The 11,574-nt window shown below is 45.4% G+C and overlaps 1 protein-coding gene across 1 annotated transcript; it reads left to right on the forward strand.

Annotated features, from left to right (window-relative positions):
* Positions 1–9,243: 9,243 nt before the first annotated feature.
* Positions 9,244–11,211, forward strand: LOC124247357 (C-C motif chemokine 4). The gene is made up of 3 exons (XM_046676543.1): positions 9,244–9,631; positions 10,141–10,255; positions 10,829–11,211. The coding sequence occupies exons 1-3, from the start codon at positions 9,556–9,558 to the stop codon at positions 10,914–10,916; spliced, it is 279 nt and encodes a 92-aa protein (XP_046532499.1). The 5' UTR covers positions 9,244–9,555; the 3' UTR covers positions 10,917–11,211.
* The last annotated feature ends 363 nt before the right edge of the window (positions 11,212–11,574 follow it).

Raw genomic sequence — 11,574 nt, forward strand, 5'->3', positions numbered from 1 at the left:
TAGGCGGCCCTGGCTGATGGGGAAATGGAATCCGGGGGTGAGAAGGAAAATTTTTAAGTATATTTGTGCTGTCATGCTGAGTGTTGCACAACTCAGGGTCCCCCACGACCACAAGGACTCAGGATATCCAAGAATAGCTTTTCTGAGCTATATGTTTCAGCCTGCAACTCAGACTTGTTCTGGTTTCTTGTGAGGAAATGGTTTCCCCCGTGAGCAGGAGGAGAGGGGTGTGTGTCGACCCAGGGCTATTCTTAGCTGGTCCCTTCCCATAAGAACTGATCTGTGTGTGCATGAACTCCCCAGCCCCCTCCTTCCTACAGAGCCAAAACTTCTGGGCTTCCTCAGCTGCTCTCTTCTTCCACACGGATGGGGTAGAGGTCATGTCGCCTTGGAGGGTGGCACGAGCCTGCCTTGGCTGCCAGGAACCGAATTAAGGCGTCCCTGCTGGAGGACTAGGAGGATGAGGTCACATTTCCGTCCTGTCATCAAACACTCACTGAGTGCTTAGGGGCACAGGGTTAAACACTAACTGAGGATCAAAGATACATTAGACATGGGTGTTAATATGTCAGGAGCCTAAAAATATTTATACCCGTTTGAATCGAGAAAATGCATTTCTAGGAAACAGTTCTAAAGAAACAAACCCAAATATGGAGGCATCTTCAACCCTAAAGATGTCTGACTCAGCATCATCTGTAACTCTAAAATAAGGAAACCTAAATTTTCCTCCATCAGGTAATGATAAAGTAAATTACGGTATATAAACTGGATTGTTTGTTATTAAGCCCTTTAACTGAGTGAAGTGAAGTAGCAGAAATATAATCATAACATCAGTTGTAAAAAAGAGATGAAAAATGGTACAAGAGGAAGACTTGTACTAGTATATATGTGTATATACACACGTATATGACAAATATTATAACTATAGATCTAGTTTATTTATATATAAACACTAGGCATAGAAAAATAGAAAGTATTGGAAATAAATGCCCCAAAGCATCAATAGTACTTATATTTGTGTGATAGATCTGTGGGTGATTAATTTTCTGGTTTTCCTCTTTTTCCAGAGTTTTTCCGTCTTCCTTTTAAAGTGACAATATTACTTTCCTGGTCAGCCCACAAATTACAAACACATTTTGCTTTAAAACATTTACAACAACACCAGTTAGAAAGTAGGTTGTTGTCAACTGTTTAATCTGAAAGGAATTTTTGATAAATTTACTGAAGTTTGCGTCCAGCAGCCTTTGCTAAAGTGAAGTCTTGATTTCCATTTCTTTGAACTACTTTAAGGAACCTGTATGATATTTGCATAAATAATGCCACATTCAAAGCAGTTTTCTTATTCTTTTCAATGCATAGTTTCAGTGGTGTGAAAGGTCAACTTTTTCAGCCAGATTATGTTCTTTTTCCTTTTCCATCCTTTATTATTTGATTATTACATAATTAATAAGCATAAATCACATTTTGTAAAGAGAAATGGACTTGGTTCTTTTTTATGGGCTTTGTCCTCTCGATGCCCCAGTCTAGGAGGAGCAGGTAGAGTGTATAAACAGGTGCCCTCAGCACTTTGCAGAATGTGCTGATTCCTAGGAGAGAAATAAATGAAAGCTCGGAACACCAAGAGGAGGGAGCAATGACCTCCCTTGGGAGGATAGCGGAAAGCTTCACGGAAAGGATGGAACTTTGGTTGGATCTCGAAAGCTACACAGGATTTGCAAATGTAGAGATGGGTGGCAGTAGAGGTCCAGCTGGTGCAGAGTCACAGGTGTGAAACTGCTGGCTCAGAGGGAGGGGTGAGTAGTTCAGTGTAGCTACAGAATGCTGGAGCAAACATGGATGATGAAGCTAACTTAGGGCCACACCGGGAGGGCCTTGAATTCCCCCCAAAAGGAGCTAGAACAGTGGAGGAAGTAGGACATAAGCAAGGAGAGCTCCCATCTTAGGAATTCTGTCCTTCCTGTGTCTGCAGCATTACTTCTCTTAAAACATATGGGCTGTGTTTCCATCCCATCCACGTGATTGCTGATGCTGGTCACAAGGGAGGTGAAGCCAAGGCCAGATCAGGGGCAATGGCTGGTTTTCCTGGGGCTGTAGCATCCAGGTGTCTTCCCTTGTCGCTGTCAATTCCAAAAAAGGACTCTCAATCACTTGTTTCCTCGGAAACTCCAGATCACAGACAGCGCCTCCTCCTCACCCCACCCCCTCTTCCCCAGGCCCCCAGTGATGCCCTGCGTTTCATTCCCTCATTCTCTTCTTGGGGAACCCCCTCCACGCTCGTGATTCAGTTTCTGAGTGCTGGCGTCTAGGAGTTGGGCAGGGTAAGAAGGAGGAAATGGAAACTGCTGAATCAATCACTTTTCTGATAATGGACCTGTCTACTTCCCTGATTACAGCTTTACCACATTCTAATAATAATAATAATAAGTTATTTATGTGATTTTCACCTCAAAAATTTAGATTATGTCCTGTTGATTTTAAACCCAATTCATACTATGTCTTCTTGGTTGATTTAAACCAAATCCTAGCACATGATGATTATCACATGGTGAGTTGTCTGAAACAGTCTCTATCTCGTATAATTTTGTTCTTTTCAATAATGGTGCTTTATCGAAAATAAAATTCTACCTTAGTGTTTATATATTTGTAAGACTTTCCATATCAATCCGAAACCCAGAAAATAGCCCTTTATCATATGTGTTTTTCCTGGATTGGAAAACAACAGACTTGTATGCAAAGTCTGTGCTTAACATGCCTACGTTGAATTTGAATAACATGAGGAGCCTCAGGACAGTCGAGGTGGAAGGGTCTTAGTAAGTAGGTGGTGAAGTGATCTCCCCAGGTGAAATGCCTCGCCTGGATCACACAGAGGGAATCGATCACTTTTATTCCGCTGTCTCCATTATTTAGCAGTGTTATCTCCAACGATAACCACAATGCCTGACGTGTAGTGGAGCTTTATAAATATGTGGTAAATGGATGAATAAATCACTGACTTCACTAAAAGTATGTGTTATATCCCAAGTCCCACTACGGAGTTGAAAAAGGTCTTAATCTTTGGGGGACAGCCCAAGGTCTCTAAGGTAGTGGTGACAAAAGTAGCCAGCAGTCGACATGGTGGACCCTCCAGCATGAAGACACTTGATTTGTGTCCTAGCTTTCTGGCTCATTCTAGTCCCCACTTCACTCCAGCAGAACATCTTAGCCACAAGTACAGGGAATCCTGGCTGAACAATTCATGTTCGGCAGCATCTCTGCCGTGTTCTGCTCTGCCTGCCTCCTCACTGCCTCCCATGCCCTGGCCCTGCTGGACTGGTTTCCTTCCAGTCTCTGGCCCTGCAGCTCCGTTTCCCCAGGCATCAATCTCAGCTCTCTCCCTTCGGCAGCAGTGGCCCCATGGATAGGATCACTGATAATGATGTCCTTGTTTGGTGCAGCTTCTGCCTCCTTTTTTCAGGTGTGGTCCACAGAGTCAGGTTGGAGCAGGCTTGGCCCCACTTTTCCTGTAAGGTGGAGACAGTATCCTGGGGACCCCTTTCTAGCATCCTAGAGAGACAATGGCTCCTTGATGCAGCCTCTTCTTTCTGCAGCCAGGCCCTTTCCTATCTTGAGTTCTTGTCATTCTCCTCTGGCCACTTTTTGGTGTGTGCAGCAGATCAGGGCATACATCCTGGTATTGCATTAGACCCCTCCCCTGTCTCCCTGCTCCTCCTTCTGTATTCTCTACTCAGTAAAAAGCATCCCCTCCTACCCAGCTTTGAAGCCAGAATCCTGGGAGTCACCCTTGACTCACCCCTCCCACTCACCTCCTACATCTTTTCAATCACTGACTCGACTGTGTATTTGAAATTAAGTGTGTCTACTTCTCACCATTCCCACTGCCACTGTCATAGGTCAGGCCCTCATCATTTCTTGCCATGGCACCTCTCAGGGTGTCCTGTCAACTGTTTCTTCTTCCAGTTTTGCCTTTCTTCACTCTGTCCTGTCACACAGCATCCAAAGTGATTTTGCTGAAGCTCAAATCGGTCTCTGTCTTCTGCATTGTTTCCAGCATGAAATGGAAGCTTCTCCCCTGTGACCTGACCCCTGCCTACTTCTTTGGCCTCATCTCTTGCTGTGTTCACGTTTCATGGAAACCGAGACTCAGCCTTCTGAACTACACGCGGTTCCTTAAGAGTGCAGATCTCTTCTCTGCTGTTTATGAATGATGTGTCAACTTGACAAAGCAGAATGTCCCCTTTGTATAAATCCCAGGGCAGAGTGAAACACTATAAGCACGGGGACATCCCGTGACAGCCACAGAGATTAAGATTCAGGTCACATAGGGGCCGGCACTGTGGCCTAGCAGTTAAGTTTGGCATGCTCCACTTTGGTGGCCCGGGTTTGGTTCCTGGACGTGGACCTACACCACTCATTGGTGGCCATGCTGTGGTGGCAACTCACATACAAAATACAGGAAGATTGGTACAGATGTTAGCTGAGGGCGAATTCTTCCTCAAGCAAAAAAAAAAAAAAAAAAGATTTAGAACAAATAAGGAAAATTACTATTTAATTCTCTTAATTTTCTAAGGAGAAGAGAAAAATCCATAGATTTCACTGTTCAAAGACATGCAAAATGCAAAAGTGAAAGATTTGATTTTACATCATAATAACAGAAATTTGGCTGTTAAGCTTTTAACATAAATTTGTAATAAGCACGTTTTCCTTTTCTGATTTACTTTCATTCTGGAGCCAAACCTCCTTGGTGTCATTTCCAAATCTATTATGTATTAGCTGTGAGTTCTTCTATAGGTTACTCACCTCTCTGTGCTTCAGTTTCCTTACGTGTGAAAGGGGATAGTAATAGTGCCTATATCAGAGGATTGCTGTGAGGATTAAATACACTGATATCTATAATAGGATTAGAATGTTACTGGCTCATAGTAAATGTTAATTACTACTTTTTTTTTTTTTTTGGCTGAGGAAGATTCGCCCTGAGCTAACATCTGTGCCAATCTTCCTCTATTTTTTGTACTCACCACTACAGCATGGTTGGTGAGTGGAGTAGATCCATGCCTGGGATCCAAACCTGCAAACCTGGGCCACTGAAGCAGAGCGCACAGAACTTTAACCGCTCAACCACAGGGCCGGGCCCTACTATAATCATTATTAGTGAAATATTTCACTAAATCTATTTTATATATTTAAAAAAGTGGAGGGCTCTTGTTCTTTGCCTGATTAACGCCACCCCCTCACTCTTTCCTGGCTAATCATCCTTCAGGTCTCAGCTCAATTATAATAGAGAAAAGTTAGAATAACCTGAATGGGCTGACCTAAGTAACAGAATGGTTAAATAGGGATTTTGGTATATCCATGCAATGAAATATCATGCATGCCATTTTTGTATAAGTTTTGGTAGATAGAAAAGCACCATTTGAAGGAAGAAGGATGCTTCATAAGGAATACCGAAAGTTTTCTTGAACCCATCAAATACTGGTAAAGCTTAAACCTTCTCTCGGGAATTTAACATCCCCTAAGTAACTGCCCTCTGCCCTTGAGAGCCAATGAACAGGCTACGGTGAGTGACGGAGGGCCATTTCCATGTTAAGAAGAGTGGGGCTGCTGGCTGAGGGGTGGAGTGTGGCCATCACTGGTGAACTGCTTCAACCAGCTCACTGTCCTCCAGACTCCATCCTGAACCCTGTATCCTTTGGATAATTGTGTATTTGTTTCTTCAATCTACAATCCAATTTCTGCTCCCATTTCCCCAAGGACTTGGCTACCATTTTGGCAAAACCACAGAGTTTACCTCTTCTTGGTTTATCATCTTGGCAAAATGACTGTATATTCTAGCTCACCTTAGCTTTCCAGTCTTAACATTTGTTCTCAAGGAGTTATCTAGTTCCAAGCATTCCAGCTCTTCAAGGCTAGTGCTCTTGTCCCTGACACCCAGGGGCCTCCCCAGCACTCACGCATCTCAGCACCCTCCTTCCAGGAGAGCACTGGATGTCCGGATTGACCACTTCTGTTTCCTGCTCCTCAGCAGCTTTGTAATCTGAGTCTGGTACCTTCAGAGACCCCCTACGTGTGTGACCTTAGAGGGTCACACCTGTAAAGGAAGTTTGGTCATCTCTGGACCAGAAGTTGGAAGATCTTGGGTCTTGACACACATCCTGTGTGACCTTGATCAAGTCTTTTGACTTCTCTAGGTTTTGCTTCCCAATCTGTTTGACAGGAAAACAGATTGGGATCAGAGAAAACCATGGATGCGGATATGCTAGGGGAAGTCAAAAAAGTACCAGGGCATTCACAAGGTCATATTACTGCTGTGGCTGCCAGTCCTGGCTGCAACTTGAGGAGGCTAGGAGGACAAAATGAAAAAATAGATGTGAAAGTGCTTTTAATGGAGTTATGAGCACAGTCCCAGACAAGGGTGTGGAAGGGGAAACCTCTGCCTTACCACCAGTGAGGGGAAGTGAAGGATTTCCCCTATCAGGAATGAGGGGATGGCCCACAGAATGCATATGGAGCTCCCTGGAACCATGATTGACTCTCGTTGTTGCTTCTCACACCCCTGAGCTGGAAAGAGTTGAGTCCTAGAATTGTATCCCTTATGATAAAACCACTGGGTATGTGGGTTGAGGGCCGGGGAAAGAAGGGAATTACCACCCCATCGGGGCTGGGGAATCACATTTTGGAGAGAGTGTCAGAATGCCTGGTTCATTCTTACTTCGTTTAGTTAAATGGAGTTCACATCCTGAGTCCATGTTACCTATCGCCCCCCCCCGCCCCCCCCTCCCTTAAATCTGGTAGTTTGGACTGCCTCTGGACACTTATTAAACAAGTGTTTGCCAAACACCTACTGAGTACACAGAGATAAACAGAACAAAGTTTCTGCATCAAGGAGCTCCCTTTCCAATCGGGGAGACAACCAAATAGATAGGTGTGTTATAGGTGATACAATGGAAGTAGTTCACAGGGCTGTAGGAGCACAGAGGGAGATGCAGGATTCAGTTGGAAGAGAGGTCGGGGAAGGTCCTCTGGGGAAGATGAGCACTTTTTTTGTCATGTATCTGAGAGGCATTTGTTATCATTCTCTATCAACTATTACTTAGAAGTGGCCTCAATGTATAAATCTTGGAGGGCATTGATTTGGCTAAACATATTGACACAAGTCCTTTGTACTCTTAGTGTGGAATTTCACCGGTGTGAATGCAGCATTATTGTTGGGACCTTAATGCATAAAACATTTTACTTCCATGAGCCAAAGATCAAAGCAAGGCTAGGAAGCAAAAGTCACTAGTCAAACTCGTTGTGTGGCTCAATGCAGACTAATCACCCGTTCTTATCTATCATCTCTCCTGATGACCCAGAGCAGGCTTCATAATCCCCCCCAGCTTGAAGACCAGCACGCCCCACTCATTCGACAGAGGTCTCCATGTCAAGGACTCCTCCTTAGCACACAATGGGATTTAGACTTGACTTGGAACTATCCATTTACAGCTGAGTGATAACCGTCTCCATCTTTTGGGCTCTCTGACAATTTGTTTCTACCTCTGACATGACACTTACCTCATTCCATCTCATGGGATAGTTATTTCTGTCACTCTCAACACCATCCCTAGACTAAGAACTCTTTGAGGGCAAGAATGGGGCTTTCTTCAGCTCTCTCTGCCCTGACAGAGCAGATGACTACTCAATTGGGTTGAAGGAAATGCTATGGATAACAAAGTTGTGGGCAACACAAGACACATCTTCCTTCCCTTAAAGCAAGGTCCTTGATGCATGAAGATGAAACTCCACCAACCAGGGGAGACCATGAGAAATACTAGCATATGTGATATCAGGGATCATAGACTGTTAGAGAGGAGATGGGGCTCTTGGTGAAGAAAAGAACATTTGAAGGAAGACTCACACAAAGAAAAGGGCAAGGACAGAAAGGATGGTGGAAAGTAGAGTTTGTGTGTGTGTGTGGTGGTGGGGGGGAGTGGGAAAGTGATGAGGTGGGCTGACATTGTACTTTGTTTAGTGACCTTGAAGTACTCCAAGATGCTGCTCTGACCCCTCCTATCCCACACCTCAACAGCACCCAGGAGGCCTGACTTCCTCATTTCACTCTTCATTTTTCTTTCTCAGAGCAGAAGCAGGTAGCAATGTAGGCGAGGGGTGAGCAGTTGGGTCAGAGTGCTGGAGCTGCAGTGGATAGTGATCTTGATCCAGTGATCCTAATTACCTCCGCTTGCCCCACCTCACGTGCTACTGTATCCTGACCTCTGTATGCTTCACCTAGTCACCTTTGGTCAACAGCAGCTGCCAAACCAGGAAGGGCTTTACGTGAACACGAGGAAATCCCTATGGACAGTTGGGAAACACCCACACGCTTAGATAATACATCTGATAAGCATGTAACATAGATAAACTCATTGCTAGGTGGCCAATCCCATTTTTGTACTAGAGGAACATTCCTTATCTGGGTCTTCCAAACTTGATTCTCACTGATTTCTTTCTCCTTTTCTAAGTGAACATACTAAAACCTTTATTTCTTTTCCATTCCCTCCTTGTTCTCAGACAGACTGACCCAAACTCCCCTCCTGAACTCAGCCCTAATAACATGGGTCTTTGTGAGTGGCATAGCCCATAGCAGTCAACAGTTTCCCTCTTTGTGGTCACATTCTACAATTGTTATGGAGATGATAGGGTAGGAAATAAAATGGATTTTAGAGTCAGATGAATCTCAGTTCAACTCTTGGCATTGCACTCAACAGCTGTGTGGTCAAGACATTATCAGTGAACTCTGCTCTCCTGTCTGATCCTCATGGCCTCCAGAATAGTCACATCCCTGCTCAGGGTTACGGTAGGATTAGATGTCATGTGTATAAGGCAGTTTGCCCAGTGCCTGGGACATAGTAAATGTTCAATAAGTAGAAGCTATAAATGTTCTTGAGTTGCCATGCTGGGTCCTGCACATTCAATGCTGGACTCTTTCTTTATGCCCAAGGAAACTTCCACGGCAGTAAAGTCACTCAGCCCAGCAGAAGGAGGCCCAGGAATGGACATGGAGTCTTGGTTCCACCTTCCTACTTGGGCCAGGCTGTGGCAACCCTGGAAAGACTGACGTGAAGCCTCCAGCTTCTGGAGAAGCCAACCACGGAGAACAGCATGGTTCTTGCCTGCAAGCCCCTTCTAGCAGGTGTGAATGTTTCATCCTTCCTCTCGGGTTTGCAATTCTCTCCCCAGTCTCAGTCACTGTCTCTGGTGTACCACTTCCCTCTAGGGTGCAACCCACTTCTTCTCCTCTCCACCTCCCTCCTCTTTCCTCTGTGATGACACGGCCCTGGGGAGGAGAAGCTGTGCAGAGCTCCTCACTGTCGGGCAACTTCAGTTTCCTTATCACCACCATGACATCATCTCTACCATGGAAATTCCACTCGCCCTCCTGTGCCCCCGCCTCTGTCCCAGTCTTCAGAATCCCTATAAAGAGGGTCTCCCAACTCAGCATCAGCACAGAACACAGTCGAGTTCTGAAGCTTCTGCGCTCTGTAGTCTCAGCTCTGAGAAAGCCTCTCCTCCTCCGAGACCATGAAACTCTGCATGACTGTCCTCTCTCTCCTCGTGCTGGTGGCTGCCTTCTGCTCTCCGGCCCTCTCAGCACCAAGTAAGTCCACTCTTTCAGCTGCTACTCCTAGAGGCAAGGTGTGAGCAGCATCCATTTTCCTAGTTGGGGCTGGTCCAGCAGTGGAATCTGGGCACGGGACAAGAGGGAGCTGGGAAGATTTTCAAGTAGCCTACTGTTAAATGTAGTGCCTAGTAGCCCTTCAGTAACATCCAAGTTCCTGTTTTCTTAAGAAATAGAAACCAGTAGACTTGTTTAAGCAAGTCGCTTCCTCTTCTGTGCCTTGGCTTCCCCATCTGTAAAATGAAAGGACTTAGACATGTGCTCTGAGACCCAATCCAGCTCCAATCTTCAGAATTCTTTCCTGATCCTCTCTGAGGATTCTTATTCTCAGAATAAGTCTCCTACTCAGTGTGGGTGGAATTGGATATAAGGGGCTGTGTTTGGGGATCTGGTAGCTCGACAGAGATGCCCACCAAATATCCATAATTAGAAGCTAGAATGAACAGCTCCGTGTAGAGCTTCCGTCTCATCCCAGCCTTTCTTTCCAGTGGGCTCAGACCCTCCCACTGCCTGCTGCTTCTCTTACACCCTGCGGAAGCTTCCTCGCAACTTTGTGGTGGATTACTACGAGACCAGCAGCCTCTGCTCCCAGCCAGCCGTGGTGTGAGTATCAACTCCAGGCCACTGGGGGGGAAGGGTGAGGGCAGGATTAGATAAGGGGCTTATTTGGGGGATGAGGGGCTCAATCAGGATGGAGGCAGGTCTCAGGGCTGAAGCCCTCCCAGAGAGCAGTGAGGAACAGGTCGTGAAGTCACCTGTTGAGTCCTGGAGGGGGCTGGGTGGGAGCTAAGGGGAAGGGGAAGGGAATTTCTGGGGAGGAAGTTAGCCAAAGGCCAGAGAACCAGGGAAAATCAAAACGATTACAGGACATGTGGGCTGATTTCTTAAACCATGCTAAGAAAAACATGGGAAAGTCACTTTTAGGGGCAATGGGAAATGAATGGGGAGAAATATCCATATCGATTGCAAAACTCCTTGGTTCCTAATCTGGACAACCTGGGAGACCACAGCTAAATCCAGAGTAAAAGTTAGAGGGAGTCTGGTTCCACTACCACCCCAGGAGGTGTCTTCCCACCTGCTAGAGCTGTCCAATATGAACTACGGTCAAGCAGAAGGGAATACCTACCACAGACAAGGTCCCATGGGATTCTAATCTGTCCACTCCTTGCTCCACAGATTCCAAACCAAAAAGGGCAGACAAGTCTGCGCCAACCCCAGTGATGACTGGGTCCAGGAGTACATGGATGACCTGGAACTCAACTGAGCCGCCCCAGGTGCAGGGCAGGAGGTCTCCAGGGAAGGTCACCTGAGCCCGACGCTTCTCAGAGAGACACACGCCCTCAGTGCTCACGACTTTTCTCAGTAGTCTCTCTTAACTGAGTCTTTATTATGTGCTGTGTATATGTATTTGGTGTTATTTCCATTATTTATGTTTGCTTTGCCAAAGGACACATGTCCCCCATGGGGATGGTTCACCATCACTGTTTCTGTACTATTGCAGATACATGGATAATGCAGTTGATTCCATGTGTTTTCATAATAAAACTTTAAAAAAAATGTAGATAGTTTCTTTGTGTTTTAATTTGATTTGAGGTGAAAGGAATTGCCTGGTATTATTAATAGGGACAAACTACAGTTTCCAAAAACAACGAGAATGAGCAATTACTGAGTACTTAATAAGTACTCTGGGCAAAGTGCTCTAAAGACACACTCTCATTAATATTTCAACAAGGATTTTAACACCCTCAAGAAGTAGGGACTGTTACCCCCAATTTTACAGATTAGGAAACAGAGGAACAGAGGTGATGTGACTTGCCAAGGCTTGTATAGGTCTCTTTGGGGAGCATCAGGAAAGGATGACCCAAAAGGATAGCTGTGATGCTAAGGGTCATCATTTCAGCATCTTATAGGGAAATTGTCAA

Source organism: Equus quagga, chromosome 11 (genome assembly GCF_021613505.1).
Source record: "Equus quagga isolate Etosha38 chromosome 11, UCLA_HA_Equagga_1.0, whole genome shotgun sequence".
Classification (NCBI taxonomy): domain Eukaryota; kingdom Metazoa; phylum Chordata; class Mammalia; order Perissodactyla; family Equidae; genus Equus; species Equus quagga.

What these genes read in the sequence shown, in the direction of transcription:
- LOC124247357 (XM_046676543.1), top strand. Translation starts at nt 9,556, where the DNA reads ATGAAACTCTGCATGACTGTCCTCTCTCTCCTCGTGCTGGTGGCTGCC. An exon ending in TCCGGCCCTCTCAGCACCAA is followed by an intron (nt 9,632 to 10,140) that starts GTAAGTCCACTC and finishes CTTTCTTTCCAG; the next exon opens with TGGGCTCAGACCCTCCCACT. An exon ending in TGCTCCCAGCCAGCCGTGGT is followed by an intron (nt 10,256 to 10,828) that starts GTGAGTATCAAC and finishes CTTGCTCCACAG; the next exon opens with ATTCCAAACCAAAAAGGGCA.